The sequence below is a fragment of the Sus scrofa genome, chromosome 10 (genome assembly GCF_000003025.6).
Source record: "Sus scrofa isolate TJ Tabasco breed Duroc chromosome 10, Sscrofa11.1, whole genome shotgun sequence".
Taxonomy (NCBI): domain Eukaryota; kingdom Metazoa; phylum Chordata; class Mammalia; order Artiodactyla; family Suidae; genus Sus; species Sus scrofa.
Window position 1 is genome coordinate 63702968 of NC_010452.4, and position 17104 is coordinate 63720071.

The following is a 17104-nucleotide window of genomic DNA, read 5'->3' on the forward strand; positions in this document are numbered from 1 at the left end:
AACGTACTGAGCAAGTCCCGGGATCGAACCCACAACCTCGTGGTTCCTAGTCGGATTCGTTAACCACTGCGCCACGACGGGAACTCCCTCATTTCCATTTCTATCAGCAATGATTAATATGCATAGTTCTACCGGCAATGCGATAATTGCTCTTTTTGATTAGTCAGTCTCTTAGGTGTAAAGTGGTATCTCATTGTTCTTATAATGTGCATTTCCCTGACTACTTAAGAGTTTGGACTTTTCCCCAGACGTTAACTGGCCGTTCAGAGTTGTTCTGTGAATTTTTTTTTTCAGGTCCTATGCCCATTTTTCTATGGTGTTTTTTTTATCCCCTCATTGCCAGTACACGGGAGATCTTTGTATGTTACAGATACTGTATCTTCTGAGTTGGAAGAGTCCTAGATCTGTCATTTGTCGATTAACTTTGTTTGTGGTTTATTTCCCATAATTAAAGCCTATGAGTAATACATAAGTTCATCTGGTCTTTGTACCCTTAAAGGTTTCATTCTTGGTTACAAAGATTTTCCTGCCCCCTCCCCTTAGATCCTATCATCCAATCGCTCCGATATTCTTAGCAATCTCTAGGGATGTTAAAAGCCTTTTACGGGTATTAGCATTTTTTTTGATGCGGATTTTATCTGCCCGTCCAAACAGTAGCAGAATGATTTTTCCAGCACAGGCCTGGTGCAGATGCCTTTTGCAAATGTCTTTACAAAATTGACAAAAAATATCCTTTGCGAATATCTCCAGTGACTTTGTATCACCTGCAGGATGTCGTCTGAGGACCTCTAAAGCTCTGTGTGGTCTGCCTCCTGCCGGGCTCTGTAGCCTTAGTGTACCGGCGTCTCCTTGTGTTTCGTGTTCTGGCCACGCAACGCTAATCTGATTGTTCTCTGCTCTAGGGAATGAGGAGGATGGTGGTGACAACAACTGGCAATCTCCTGTCTCCACCAGCTCATGGACCCCCTTGGAGATTTGCTTGATTTTATTTTGAATTAATTCGGTATCCTTTTTAATGAAGCTCTCTGGCATCAGAGACATCAAAAATGTTTATATTTTGGAAAGCACAAGTACCCTCTTTTTCTGCATCTCCATGCTGCGTAACAGCGACTGGTCTGGTTTTCCTGCAACAATTCTCTGTCATCGTTTAACCTCCTGATGGCAGGGCTGTGTCTTGGCATGGCCTTCAGAGCAGATATTCTAAAATTTGTAGCCAGGATTTGTTTTGAGCAGATGGGGTGAGACACGCAGACACGAAACGAGGGTCACAAAGGAGGAGGACATTTGTACTCACAGGTCCCAAGGGAGAAGAGGCACACAAGGCCAGGCAGGGTTTCGTGGGCAGCCGCAGGGCCAGTGGGGGTCGGCAGGGGAGGGCGTGGCCAAGACTGTTTTTAGGGTTTTGGCAGGAAGGAATCGATGAGTCAGGCTAGGTTTGCAGAACAAGCTTTAGGACTGGACAGGTTGGAAAATGTTGGCAGGCTCTGGGCTGGAGGGATGGTCCAGTTATCAGGTGGCTGCCCCTGGGGTGGTTTGGGGCAGGGGAAAGGTTGGCCTGGGGTGAGTGCCTGGTGAGGGAGGTGGTAGGGGTGGACTCTGGGCTGGTTGGTTGTATATGGAGGCTGTGTTCACAGGGGACCCTTTGTCCTCTTCTCTAGGCATCAGCCCTGCCCTGGGAGGAGCAGCCTCTCCAAGATCAAAGGCCCATATGCCAGAGCATCAAGCGTAGGGGAAATAGGAGTTCCCTGGTGGTGCAGCGGGTTAAGGATCTGGCGTTGTCACTCCTGTGACTCTGGTCACTGCTTTGGCGTCTGTTCAATCCCAGGCTCCCTGTTTGGGAATTTCCACATGTTTCGGGTTTGGCCAAAAAAAAAGCAGGGGAGCGGGGGGAGTTCCCGTCGTGGCTCAGTGGAAATGAATCTATCATCCATGAGGACACAGGTTCGATCCCTGGCCTTGCTCAGTGGGTTAAGGATCCAGTGTTACCGTGAGCTGTGGTGTAGGTCACAGACGTGGCTCGGATCTGACATGGCTGTGGCTGTGGCTGTGGCAGAGGCTGACAGTTACAGCTCCGATTCGACCCCTAGCCTGGGAACCTCCATAGGCCACAGGTTCAGCCCTAAAAAGACAAAGATATATATTTGAATGACAAATACATATATAAAGGAATGAGAAAATACTGTCAGTCCAGCAGGTAGAGAGGGCGCCGTTCCCTCTCTGTGTGTGTCAGTCAGTCATCTTCTCCCAGCTCTGCCATCACGGCTTATCCTTTTTGGGAGGTAGATAGAATAGGGATTTTTTTTTTTTTTTTCTGAATAAAGGTCATGCCTTCTGTGTTTCCTCTCTAAACATCACATGCACTATTGCTAAATAGAACGTATTTCTGCACATGGGCAATCCAGCGCCGAGGACACCCTCTGTCCACAGAGGGCAGATTCTGTCTCCAAGGCGGCAGATCCGGTCCTCCGGGCCTTCTGCTTCGTGTCGTAACAACACGAGCTCTGTTTCTCTCCAAAAGGAGAAGCATTACGGCTTAGCAGAGATCTCTGGCCCGGGGGGCAGCCAGCTGCTGGGCCCCAGTGAGTTTTACAGTGAGGGGCACCGGTGGTTTCCGACCTGATTTCTCCTAATGGTCCATGAGGATCAGTTAGGCTGGAATAAAACAGCAAAGGTGACTCTTCTGGGGAGAGGCCCGGGTTCGGGCAAAGGCAAGCGCCTCTCTGTCCCTTTTCCAAACGGCATCTTGGCGGGTTGAGGACGTCCTGCGCGGGGGCTGGATTTTAAGGGACTCACATGAGTCACACACACCTCTGGTCCCCCCCAAGCAGCAATTAAGACGCTCCGGCCTCAAAACGCTTTTCCATCTGTTTGGCTTTTGGAGGGAACATAAGGAAGGAGTGATAATGTCACAGGAAGACCGGATTCCGCCCCCTGTTTCCCAGCCCTCGGCCCCAGAAAAGTCCTGGGGCGAATAAAGACATGGAGGGCACGGCAGACTCTTCAAAACTGTGCTTCGGGGGAAATGGAGCCGCTGTCATCTGTCCTTTCTTTTAGGACATTTCTGTCGACGTCCAGGTTCAGTCTTGGCCTTTGGGTGCTTCACCTCCTCACAATTGTACGTGCCTGGCCAGTATTCTTCGCACAGTGTACCCTCCATTCTTTGTCGTCTTGGTGGGTGGGGATGTGGAGGGCTGCACCTGCAACCTGTGGAGGTTCCCAGGCTAGGGGTCCAATCAGAGCTGCATCTGCGACCTACACCACAGCTCACGGCAACGCCGGATCCTTAACCCACGGAGTGAGGCCAGGGATCGAACCTGCGTCCTCATGGATACTAGTTGGGTTCTTAACCCACTGAACCGCAACAGGAACTCCCTTCAAATTAAGCTGCTCTGTTCTTATTCCAGAAATGGGTCATTCCTGTTTCTGTGTCTTTTGTGGTTTTAGAATATTCTTTTTTGTTCTCTTTCACCGCATATAAATGCTGCATCTCTTTCAGAGCCTTGTGTCACTTTTACGATCTTGACTGATTTCCTTCTGAGCTCTGGAAAAATCTTCTAGCCAATAAGTAAACGTACATATATCTCCCCACGCCTTCCTGTGTTTCTCTCTAATTTTTGCACTTTCTTTCCATCTGATCTTAAGTGCCTTGAGAGGAGGGAATGGGTGTGATATTTCTTTCTGGTCCATCACAGAGTTCAGTCTATTGCTTACTAAATACTGGTTTGTTACTATTTCCTTTGGGGGAGACAGATACTTTTCTTTAATTGTTCAAGATGCAGAGAATTCAATTGTATAAACATTTTTGCTTTTTACTCTATAGTAAAAGCTGTGGATGAAAAAACAAACAAACAAAAAAAAACCAGAATCAGCCACAGCCCCTGTTTTCCACGAGTTTACCGTCCAGGAAGGGGCGGGGGAAGAGACTTGCGTGTCGTCGTCGTCCATAGATGGTGGTTGGAGAGGTGACTTACCCGGAAGGCAAGGGCTTTGCTTGTAAATAACAGCAGGGCTCCTGTGGGAAAACAGTTACTGGGCAGAAGCAGCCAAACTAAAATAGATTCTTCAGACTTTTCTCGGCCCGTCTCTTGGGGGCTTCCTCTTATTGATGTAGTGTTGTGGAAACTTCTGCTACATTCATATGCTTAATTTAAGGCCAAAGAAGATAACAGAGTAGTCAAACTTTGTATTTTGTCAGGCGTCTTCTAATTTTCACATTTTTAAGTTCTGTGAACTTTTAAGTGAAAATTGGGAGTTCCCGTTGTGACTCAGCAGAAACTTCCAGACTAGTATCCACGAGGATGCGGGTTTGATCCCTGGCCTTGCTCAGTGGATTAAGGATCTGGTGTTGCTGTGAGCTGTGGCGCTCAGGTCACAGATGTGGCTTTGGACCCAGTATTGCTGTGGCTGTGGTGTGGGCTGGCAGCTGCATCTCTGATTTTGCCCCTAGCCTGGGAACTTCCATATGCTGCAGGTGCAGCCCTAAAAAGCCAAAAAAAATTTTTTTTCAGTGAAAATCATATCGTCAGTGAGAACAAATTAGTGTGACATCAAAAAGAGTCAACAGGACACCAAGCGCAGGAAGTCTTTACGTTAGAAGCAGTACTGGACCAAGACTATCTAGGGAAGAAACGCAGTTTTTCTTGGAAGATGCTGTGCAGCTAGAGCTGGTGTCTGTTTATTACAGTCAGAAACTTCACAGTGTCTTTCCCTCGCAGCCCTTGACTTTTGCGTAAAGAAGTGACAAGTTGATAGGGGGAAAAAATGTTTGGAAAATGTCAGAACGAGACGCTAGTGCAGAATGGATTCAGCTCCATGTCCTGTCTTGAGTGTTTATCATTTAAGGGAGAAAAACCAAGGTTCCCAGGTATCTCTTTTCTTTCTTTTCTTTCTTTTTCTTTTTAGGGCTGTGCCTTTAGGTTCCCAGTCTAGGAGTCGAATTGCAGCTGCAGCTCCAGCCTACAGCACAGGCACAGCAAAGCCAGATCTGAGTTGCCTCTGTGACCTACCCCACAGCTTGTGGCAATGCCAGATCCTTAACCCACTGATTGAGGCCAGGGCTCGGACCCGCATCTTCATGGATACTAGTCAGTTTCTTAACCGGCTGAGCCACAACGGGAACTCCCAGATGATCAGGTTCTCTTGCTGTATGAACATCTGCTCCAAACTCAGCAGCTTAAAGTAAGAGGTTTTGTCCTGACGAGACTAGATATTCATAAAGAATATTTTGAAATCGACTGTTTCAGATTTCAGGAATAATTTCCTAAAACCCAAGGTTTTCCTCCTTACTTTTGGCTTCGCCTCAGGTTCTTGGATCTCAGAAGAAAACATAATTTGGGTGATTTACTCAGGCCGTCTCCATTTAGAGATATTTTAAAATGATAAAAGAAATATATGCAGAGTCATCTGTGCTGCAGCTGCAGCAACACGGGATCCTTAACCCACAGCGCTGGGCCAGGGATTGAATCCACCCCAAGCCTCAGCAGTGACCCGAGCCACTGCAGAGACAACCTGAGATCCTTAACCTGCTGAGCCACAGTGGGAACTCCCCATTAATGCTTCTTTACTCCCTCAGCGTCAGCTGTCAAAGGAGGTAGCATTGTGAAGAATGTGAAAAACACTGGATAGATTTGCTTTTCTATTTAAAGATGATTTACTTTGGCATTTATATGTGTGTTCATCAGACAGATAAGTACCAGCCAAATGTCAGATACTGGGCTAAATATTTATAATACAGAGATGAATAGCCAGATTCCCTACTTTAAAGACATTCTCAGCCTAGGGAGGAAGACACTTAACAGAAATGATAATGCAGTGGGATAGAAGCATACACACACGTTACAGGTGCACAGAAAACAGTGAATAATTTTAACTGGCTTTTATTTATTTATTTTTAAATGATTTTTATTGTTTCCATCACAGCTGGTGTACAGTGTTCTGTCGATTTTCTGCTGTGCAGCAAGGGGACCCAGTCACACATACGCATATACATTCCTTTTTCTCACAGGATCCTGCTCCATCATAAGGGACGAGATACAGTTCCCCGGGCTGCACAGCAGGTTCTCATGGTATTTTGGGGGTTTTTTTTAATTTTTATTTTTTTATTACTCAAATGAATTGATCACATCTGTAGTTGTATAATGATCATCACAATCCAGTTTCGCAGGATTTCCATCCCACAGCCCAAGCACATCCCCCCACCCCCCAAACTGTCTCCTCCGGAGACCGTAAGTTTTTCACTGTCTGTGAGTCAGCATCTGTTCTGCAAAGGTCAGTCTGTCCTTTTTTCACATTCCACATGTCAGTGAAAGCGTTTGATGTTGGTGTCTCATTGTATGGCTGACCAGGTAGGTTCTCCTTGTTAACTAGCTTTTAAATTCACACTGTCTAGCTAGTGTCCTTATCAGAAGCTTTGGGGGTAATTTAATTAGCATAGATATTCCTCTTTCTAGGCTCTAATTCCCCAAATACTTTCTTGAGCTCAGTATTGATCTTATTTTACAGTAACATGATTGGAGGCCAAGTGGGAAGGTCTTGGAGTATCATTTCTCCAAGGGGATGCTGAAATTAATTTGGAAAAATGAAAATTTCCTTTTTTTTTTTTTTTTTGGCTTTTTAGAGCCACACCCGCAGCATATGGAGGTTCTCAGGCTAGGGGTTGAATTGGAGGTGCAGCCGCCAGCCTACACCACAGCCACAGCAACTTGGGATCTGAGCCATGTCTGTGATCTGCACCACAGCTCATGGCAGCGCCAGATCCTTAACCCACTGAGCGAGGCCAGGGATTGAACCCGTGTCCTCATGGATGCCATTTGGGTTTGTAACCGTCTGAGCCACAACGGAAACTCCTGAAAATTTCTGCAGGCATGCTCTGATGTTGTGATCAAGTCAGTGATCCTAGAAAGAAATGTGATCTAAAAATTCACAACAGAAAAGTGTTATATACTTCACGCACTTCCAACATTCCAATAATTTATTAAACTCTTGAGGCAGAGTATATTCTCAGTTAAAATGGAAATCATAGCTGTTCATTTCTTAAAGCCTGGCTAAGCAATTTGTTTCTGTCTCCTGTGCTTGTTCAGCAATGTTTTGCAAGCGGAGGGGAAAATCAGGACAAGACAAAGAAAGAAGACAACAGTCGCATGTCAGGGGCTCCCAGATTGAAGACTATTTTTCTTATGGAAAAAAGGACCACACCTAACCCCCACGGTTGAATCATGGTTCATGTGCCCTTGAAAAGAGTGTGGTGTTTTTACTCAGGTACAGCTGATTTACAGCGTCGTGAGAGTTTCCGGTGCTCAACCCGCTGTGCGTTTTGATTCCAACAGAAAACCAAACCCTTGATGACGGAATTCTCGGTGAAATCTACCATCATCTCCCGTTACGCCTTCACCACGGTTTCCTGCAGGATGCTCAACAGAGCGTCCAAGGACCAGGAAGTCACCTTCCAGATGCAGATTCCAGCCGCAGCCTTCATCACTAACTTCACGATGTAGGTGACACGCTGGTCAGAGACCTGGGGACGAAGCTTTCTCTGCGGGGTGCTGGGGGGCGGGGCTTAGATGCTCTGAGGACCGCAGCTGCTGAGAATCAAATTACCAGCCCAGCAGATGGTATAGGAAGGTCGAGCAGCTCCCTCCCGCCGCCTTCTTCGCCCGCCCATCTCCTCTCTCTCCTTTCCATCATCTCTCCTTCTGTTCCATCCCTTTCTCTCTCCCCTCCCTCCTTCCATCCCCCCTTCATTTCCGCTTGCTTTCCCACTCCACCAAATGGGTGCCCGCCTGGGCCGGGCATGCTTTAAGGTGACTGGTCTACTTCTATGAAAAAGAGGCTTTTCTCAGCTCCAGAGGTTCCAGTGGGGAGAAACAATGCATAAGCAAACAGATGAAGAAATGGGAAAACTGCAGAGACGAGTGGATGCTGTGATGATGGCAGGGGGCTTGTGCGGGCGGGGGAATCCGGAGGAGGCAGGGTCTGAAGCATGGGACAGCGTGAAACCTTCGATATACAAGGTTGAACGTATTTCCTCTTTTCTCCTGAACTGAGTGGTAAAGAGATGCAAGATGGCTGTTTGGGTTTAATTTTAGGTCTGGGCCAGAGTCAAGTCGGTGAATGCGCTTGGAAGCTTGTTTGGGCAAATCTTCCCATTTCCTCCTGGGAGACTCAGAGGTCCCAGGAGTTGGGTCTTATGATTTGGATCTGTTGAAAACTGCCCTAGAACGAAACGAGGGATGCAGGGGCAGTGCCCTGGTCTGGAATGCATTCCCTCTGCCTGTCCAAGAGGCAAATAAAAACATTTGCTAGGGTTGCCATGGTTATGAGAGCCATGCTCGAGTTTGTCTTGGATGGCAGGCTGGCAACGCAGCGGTCTCTTGTGTTTCAGGCTTATTGGAAACCAGGTGTATCAGGGAGAAATTACGGAGAGGGACGAGAAACCTGGCGGTCAGGTGAAAGAGAAGAGGAATAAAACCGCGGAAGATAACGGGTAAGTACCGCCTCATTCAGGAATGAAAAGTCCACATCAGCCGAGTGTCAGATTTCCTACCTCTTTGCCTACCCACCTTCTTCTCTCCCTTTTTCAACTATTTATCTTTTTATTTTGATCATAATCATACGTTATTAAATATGTCTGGTTAGCAACATAGTAGTTATGAGCTTATGATGAAAAGGACCATTTTATCACTTCCGTTCCCCAGTTCTTACTTCCTAGAAACATCCACTTTGAATATTTCTGTCATTTTCTGGTAGTTACCTCCCTCCCTCTGAATATGGCGATAGTCTTGCTTTTTAAAAATTTTTCTTTCTTTCTTTCTTTTTTTTTTTCTTTCTCTCTCTCTCTCTCTTTCTCTCTTTCTCTTCCTTTCTTTTTGCTTTTTAGGGCCGCACCCGTGGCATGTGGAAGTTCCCAGGCTAGGGGTCCAATAGGAGCTATAGCTGCTGTCCTACACCACAGCCACAGCAACACGGGATCCAAGCTGCGTCTGCAACCTACACCACAGCTCATGGCAACGCCGGATCCTTAACCCACTGAGCAAGGGCAGGGACCGAACCTGCAACCTCATGGTTCCTAGTCGGATTCGTTAACCACTGCGCCACGACGGGAACTCCCTCAATTCACTTTTAATGACTCCATAAATAACATTAACTGCAGAGCCACCTAGGATACTGAGATTCTTTTTCCTTCTCTAGCAGCCCATTTGGGAAAAAGTCCTCTGTTCCTGCTGAGAAGATCATAGTATCCTGAGAAAATGGGGTGGGATTTATGCGGATTATCTTTTCTTACGCTTCATAAATTGTTCAGAATCATGTCACCGTTTCCTTTAGTGAGGTCCCAACACGTCTTTTTCCCAGAGGTCACCTGTTTCCCTCCCCTTCCCCTCCAAGCCCTTGGGTCTGGTCTGACAGGGAGAGCGGGTCTCGAGAGCTGAGTAGGCTCTGACTCGCCTGCTCTTTAGTAATCCTGGGACCTGTGCTCGTGCAGCCTTTCTTATCCTCGCAACACGCCTAGCTTTTCTCCCTAATGTCAACTGAAAAATATGTACCACCTAAAAGCCGAGAATTATGTTTCCCTGGGGGCATTACTGAAGACCCTAGCCTGGGGGTGCAGCCCCCCAGATCTCCCTGGGGACCAGTCCCAGAGAGGTGGGGGAGGAGCCAGGCTGTAGAGGAGTTTTGGGGGGAAATGTATTTGAACATCACAGGATTATTGCTAACCCTCCCAAAGCCCCCCACCTCTCCAGTGAATGATTTTCCTGCTTTTCTCTGTACAGGAGTCTGGCTCAGTGAACTTATTCCTTAGATATGCATCTTACCCATCTCGGGCCAGTCTCCTGCTTTTCTCCATCCTGGATGCCCTCAGGGGGCACCGTGGGGGCGGCTGCTGTGCCTGGTGGCCCCATGGCGTTACCCTCGTGGTCCACGCTAAGGCCTCTCATTGCGAGAGTCTGACCAGGGTCCTGGGGACTCAGAACCTGGCTTTCTGCCGCCCCATGTTCCCCTCTCTCCTCCTTCCAGGGAGAAGGGGACCGAGATGTTCAGAGCCTCCGTGGTGCTCCCCAGCAAAGACAAGGCTGCCTTCTTCCTGAGCTACGAGGAGCTCCTGCAGCGGCGGCTCGGGAAGTACGAGCACGTGGTCAGCGTGCGGCCCCAGCAGCTGGTGGGGCGGCTGACCGTGGAGGTGAACGTTCTGGAAAGGTCAGGCATCGCGGAGCTGGAGGTGCTGCGGCTGCAGAACAGCCGGCGCAAAGGCAGCGGGAGCGGAGAAGGTGAGTGGGGCTCACGGAGGCGCTCCGTGTCCTGGGCTGATGCCCAGCTGGGCGGGGGCGCTGAACCAGATGGTACCCCCCCTGCGCAGGCCCCCCTGGGCGGCAGAACAGAGATGGTGTCCTGTGTGTGTGTAAATTTCAAGTCTCTTATTTTTCATTTTTAAAACTGTTACTGAAGTATAGTTGATTTACAGTGTTGTGTTCCTTTCTGCTGTACAACAGTGATTCCGTTATACATATAGACGTACCCATGCATTTTCAGATTCTTTTCCCGTATCGGTTATCACAGAATATTGAGTAGAGGTCCCCGTGCTCTACAGCAGGTCCCTGTTGACTATCCATCCCATACACAATAGTGTGCATGCGTATTTTTAAAGCTAGGCTCTATCAGGAGATTTGTATTTTATTTTATTTTTTTGTGGCTTTTTAAAATTTTTAGGGTGGACCTGCAGCACATGGAAGTTCCCAGGCTAGGGGTCGAGTCAGAGCTTCAGCTGCCAGCCTCCAACACAGCCACAGCCATGCCAGATCCAAGCCTCATCTGCAACTTACACCACAGCTCATGGCAATGCCGGATCCTTAACCCCCTGAGCGAGGCCAGGTGTTGAACCTGCGTCCTCATGGATGCTCGGCAGATTCATTTTCACTGAGCCACGATGGGAACTCCAGATTTTTTTTTTCTAAAATGCATAATCCTAAGTGAGAGAAGCCAGTATGAAAAAGCTACGTATTGCATGATTCCAACTATATAATATTCTGGATGGGATGGGAGTAGGGGATGCAGAGGCAGAGCATAGGGGGGTTTTTTAGGACAGTGGAAATACTCCCTATAACATAATGACATATTGTCCTGTGTCATCATGCATTTGTCCACACTCAGAATAAGAATGTCGAACACTAACAATGAACCCTAAAGTCAACCATGGCCAGAGGGAACTCCAGATTCTTAAGTGTTTAAATCATTTGACACTGTCATCTCACGGCTGGGCATCTAACCTGGGTGAAACATCCAAAATATTGGGACTGTTATGCATAAGAACCCATTTGATAGTATGTGTAGGACCCAAAACATCCCATCATCCTAAAATAACCACATGGGTGTGACTAGTAAAATATGATTATAACAACAATTCGGCATGTGATAGGGAAAAATGAGCCACAATTATACATACCCTTTATTTCTTTATTTCTTTTTGATTTGTGAAAGTGTATGGTTTATTTGCAGTGTCCTCCTTAAGGCTCAGTTATTTCCTTGGGATAAATTCCTAGAGGTGGAGTTTTTGGATAAAAAGGTCTATACATCTTAAGCCTTTGGAGAAACCCCGTTCTCCAGGAATGGACCACTTTCTGCTCCCACGTTTCATGCTCAGTTTTGCCATCATTGATACTGTCCATCCAGTTTAATGTTAAATACATTAACTGTGAAGCTGACAAAAGAAGACTGGTAGGTTCTGTAAAATCATCACTTTATATTAGGAGTCAGGAATGATGGGGCCATTTTCTGATACACTGCTTTTATTATTTTATTTTATTTTTTAATACTCTGTTTTTAAAACAAACCTTGGATGTTAACATAAACATCTAAATTCAGGTCTTTGTTACATGTTGACTCCAAACAGTGAGCTGGCACTCCATCCGGGTCTCACTCAGGAGTTAAACATGTCAGAGTTCCCTGGTGGCTCAGCCGGTTAAGGAGCCAGTGTTGGCACTGCTGTGGCTCGGGTACGATCCCTGACCCAGGAACTTCTGTGTGCCATGGGAGCAGCAAAAACAAAAAAGAAGTTTAAAATATAGGGAGTTCCTGTCGTGGCTCAGCAGAAATGAATCTGACTAGCATCTGTGAGGACACAAGTTGGATCCCTGGCTTTGCTCAGTGGGTTAAGGATCCGGCATTGCTGTGAGCTGTGGTGTAGGTCACAGATGTGGCTCGGATGTAGTGTTGCTGTGGCTCTGGTGTAGACTGGCAGCTGTGGCTCCAATTTGATCCCTAGCCTGGGAACTTCCATATGCCGCAGGTGCGGCCCTAAAAAAAAAAAAAAAAAAAAAAAAAAAAAAAAAAAAAGTTAAAAATATTGTCAAGGTACCTGGCATTCAAAAGTGCCATGAGATACTGTACACCATCCTTAGGTCATAGAAGCCACTGCGTGTCTGGTTAGTAATTTTTCGATCGGTTATGAACTATAACTTTATCACTTTATATTTGCCTTTCTTCTCTGCAAGTCTAATCCCCTATTAGATTATAACTGATTTTGAGGGCAGGTCTTTGACAATCATTTGTCTCCTTACAGCATGAGACATGGTGCCTTTTAAAGAGTAGATTATATAGCTCATTAGGTGTCTGGAAAGAAAAATACACCCCCAGGGAGTTCCCTGGTGGCTCAGAAGGTTAAGGATCTGGGGTTGTCACTGCTGTCTGCTGTGACTCAGGTTTGATCCCTGGCCTGGGAACTTTTGCCTGCCATGGGCCGGGCCAAAGAAAAGAAAAGAAAAATACACGCTTAAACTAGCAGCAAAGGATCCTTTAAAATTTCATTTCTTCCCTATCACAGTTTAGTGGGAACTCTTCCAGGGTACAGCTGTGTGGAGGGAGGGTGTTTTCAGGGGGTAAAGGCGGGTCGGTTGGGCTTTGGGGAGGGCTGAGCAAGGGTGCTGTGTCAGGGCTGGAGGCGCAGGGCTCAGCAGCTCTTTCCGGGCGTTCAGCTGGAGACTCTGAGGGGCGTCCTGCCGCAGGGACGCAGTGTGTGTTTCGCCTGGTGTTCGGAACCTCTTCCAAGCTGTGTCTGCGTCCTGGTGTGGCTTCTGCTTGGAGGGGCAGGTGTGAGTCATCCCCCCAGTTGTAGATTTGCTCGCTGCTTATCTGCAGGGCCTGTGGGAATCTCAGAGGAATTATTCCAGACCATTGATCTCTGGAGAGGCTGTTTATTTTTAAGAAAATTGTTTCCGTGGCTCTCTGTCCCAGAGCAGAGATGTGGCCTTCCTGAGCACGAGGTCTCACAGGCATTTCCCGGGCCAGGGGCAGCAGGCCACCCCCCCTCCCTTTTTGTCCCCGTCTTTCAGAGCTCAGCTGTTTTTGTTTCTGGAGCCAGAGGCCCAGGATGTTGGGATTTTGTCTGGATGCTGTTGCGTGTCTCCAAAAAGAGATCCAGGGCAGAGATGAAACTCGGAGGGCGCTCGGACGGGGCCACGGGCTGGGGCGGGTGAATGTGGGTGGTGTCAGCGAGTTCCCCTGATAGATCTGGCTGTGCTGAAGAGGCTTCTGGGCCTTCTCTGAGCAAGTCCCCGACCCAGTTTGCGAAGAGGATTACTATGCACTCGCCACTAGACTGGCCCTTGCGGATAATATTATCTCCTCCAGTCTCTAGAACAACCCTCTCGGGCAGCTTCTGTAAAATACCAAGGGCGTGAGTTCAAATTCCAAGCCCCTCCCTAGTTACATAAAAATAAAGAAAAAGGCTAAAAGCGATGGAACCTATTCATGCCTCAGTTTACCTGTCTGATATATCTGGAGGGGGACCCTGGCTCTTGAATCACAAATTAACGGGCTTTTTCTCAGTGTGAAAGCCGGTTCTATGAGAGGTCCTTTGGAAGCCAAAGCATTATACTTTCAGGCTTATTAAAATAGTTAACTCAGAGTTCCCCTTGTGGCTCAGTGGGTTAAGAACCTGACTAGTATCCATGAGGATACGGGTTCAATCCCTGGCCTCGCTCAGTGAGTCAGGGATCTGGCCATTGCCGTGAGCTGTGGTATAGGTTGCAGATGAGACGTGGATCTGGCATGGCTGGCGGCTACAGCTCCTCTTGGACCCCTAGCCTGGGAACCTCCATATGCCATGGATGCAGCCCTAAAAAAAAAAAAAAAATTGTAATTAGATGATTTTTGAGGGCATTTGCAGAGTTTCGAAACCATCCATACCGTCCAAGTTTAGAGCTTTCCTGTCCCCCCCCAAAGATATTTACACTATTTTCAGTCACTCCCCATTCCCACCCCAGCCCCGGGCAACCCCAAGTGCACTCTGTCTCTATTTTCAGACGGCTGCAGTGTACAAAGCACCGCAGGTGATGCTCAGGCTCAGCAAATATCAGGGACCCTGACTTTGGACTTTCCAGCAGAATTTAGGGACATTAACTATGTCAGGACATTAAGTTGACCTGCAGAAGCGACTTTTACATTAAACCAGAATGTCCCTTTAACCCCCCGGGGCCCTTTAGAACACTCTGACCTTTGATCCTTATTAAGATGCATATCGTTCCTTTTTTCCACCCACTGGTTTTACTGTTGGATCCAAGCAACACAGAAATAATCACACAGTCGCTAGAAAAGAACCCTTTCCATAGGCGGCTTCTTCTGCTCATCCAGGTAGATGGCGGGTGCCCACAGGCGGCCCAGGGAGGTGGGTCCTTCCTTGAGCCCATGAAACTAGGAACCCCCTTGGCAAAGGTAAACATGCTTGCTCAGTGCATTTGGGGTATCAGAAGAGCCGCTCTGCTCCCCTGGCTTCCTGGACCTGAGAGAATTCCTCCTCTGCTCTTCCCCACAAGTCCTCCCACCCCAGTGCCAGAAGAGGCTCCTGCCTTTGGGAGCCTGGCTTAGCACCTGCCTGCATCCTGGCTGTTCTCATACCCTCGCCCAGTGGGTCCTGCACGCTGGCGCACTTTAGAATCAGCCTGGGGGCCTTGATAGATCTGTTGCCCAAGCCTGACCCACGCCAGTGAAATCCCAATGGCAGGGATGGAAACCAAGCATTGGAATTTCTTTTTTTTTTTTTTTTTTTGGTCTTTTTAGGGCCACACCCACAGCATATGGAGGTTCCCAGGTTAGGGGTCGAATCGGAGCTATAGCCGCCGGCCTACACCACAGCCACAGCAGTGCCAGATCCAAGCCACGTCTGCGACCTACACCACAGCTCACGGCAAAGTCAGATCCTTAACCCACTGAGTGAGGCCAGGGATCGAACCTGTATCCTCATGGATCCTAGTCAGGTTCATTTCTGCTGCACCACGACAGGAACACCTGGTGTTTTTGTTTGTTTGTTTGTTTGTTTTTTAACAATCCCCAGGTGATTCCATTGTGGAGCAGAGTCTGGGGTCTAGATCCTGACCTCTTGTTTTCAAATGTTATTTGGCTTTAGTTCCTACCCCTTTGTTCCCTAAGATTCTTTTTAAATTTTTTTTTAATTTTTAATTTTTATTAAAGTATAGTTGATTTACAGTGTTGTGTCAATTTCTGCTCTGCAGCTTGGTGACCAGTCATGTACGTTCTTTTCTCATATTATCACCCATCACATTTTATCCCAAGTGACCGGACATAGTTCCCTGTTCTGTGCAGCAGGACCGCGTTGCTTAACCATTCTATTTAAGTATTTGTTTATTTATTTATTTTGGTTTTTTTTCTTCTTTTTTTGGTCTTTTTGTCTTACCAGGGCTGCACCCTCAGCACATGGAGGTTCCCAGGCTAGGGAGCTTCAGCTGCCGGCCCACTCCAGAGCCACAGCAACGTGGGATCTGAGCTGCATCTGCAGCCTACACCACAGCTCACGGCAATGCCTGATCCTTCACTGCTGAGGGTGGTTAACTGCTGAGCCATGAAAGGAAGTCCTGCTTATCTTTCTAAATCGAATAGCTTGCATCTACCCCAAACCCACCCATCCCACCCTTGTCAACCACAAGTCTGTTCTCTATGCCTGTGAGTGTGTTTCTGTTTGTAGGTTGGTTCATTTGTGCCCTATTTTATGATTCCACATATAGGTGATATCATATGGTGTTTGTCTTTCTCTTCTTTGACTTAACTTCACTTAGTATGAGAATCTCTGGTTGCATCCATGTTGCTGCAAATGGCGTTGTTTTGTTCTTTTTTATGGCTGAGTAGTATTCCATTGTATATATGTACCACACCTTCTTAATCCATTCATCTTTTCCCGGGAGTGCTGACTCTGTTTCCAAGCCTCTCGTCAGGAGTTCCCAAGTAATTCCAGCTCTTCCTCGTCTGTGAGAACTGATGGACTCATGTGACCTGACCCTAATCTGACATTCAAAGGAAGTTTTTGTTCCAGGAGCGAGAAGACTTTCATAATGTTCTCATGTTCTCTGTGTCTGGTTCACCATTGAGGGTGCTCCACACTTGAGAACATCACCTTGTGCTCCTTTTAAAAAAAAAACAAACACATCCTAGGAGGTCCCATCCTGGCTCAGTGGTTAATAAACCCGACTAGTATCCATGAGGATGTGGGTTCAATCCCTGGCCTTGTTCCATGGGTTAAGGATCTGGCCTTGAAGTCAGCTGTGGTGTAGGTTGCAGACGCGGCTCGGATCCGGCGTTGCTGTGCCTGTGGTGTAGGCCGGCAGCTGCAGCTCTGATTGGACCCTTAGCCTGGGAACCTCCATATGCTGCAGATGAGGCCCTAAAAAGACAAAAAAATTAAATAAATAAAAATAAATACATCCTAAAAAGACAGCCTACAGAATGGAAGAAAATATTTGTGAATCATGTATTTGGCAAGAGTCTAGTGTCCAGGAAATATAAAGAATTCTTACAGCTCAAATACACAAAGGCCAACAATGCAGTGAAGATGTGGGCAAAGAATCTGCGTAGACATTTCTCCAGAGCAGATGCCCAAACGGCCAACACACGTATGAAAAGATGGTCAAGGCCATGGTTCCTTAAGGAAATACAAATCCAAACCCCAGTGAAATGCCACCTCACACCCGCTATGATGACTGTAAAAGGAAAAGGAAACAGACATGGAAAATAACAGGTTTAGGCAAAGATGCGGAAAATCGAGACCCTTTATAACGCAGTGGGATTATACAAGAGTGTAACCACTGTGGAAACCAGTTTGATGGTT

General features: G+C 47.2%; 1 protein-coding gene across 1 annotated transcript in view; it reads left to right on the forward strand.

Moving 5' to 3' along the window:
- Positions 1-17104, forward strand: part of ITIH5 (inter-alpha-trypsin inhibitor heavy chain family member 5) — a 76151-nt gene that overhangs the window by 14552 nt on the left and 44495 nt on the right. Inside the window, exons 3-5 of the mRNA XM_003130820.4 lie at positions 7326-7489; positions 8381-8482; positions 10012-10262. Coding sequence (XP_003130868.2) covers positions 7326-7489; positions 8381-8482; positions 10012-10262 — 517 coding nt within the window. The remainder of the gene's footprint in view (positions 1-7325; positions 7490-8380; positions 8483-10011; positions 10263-17104) is intronic.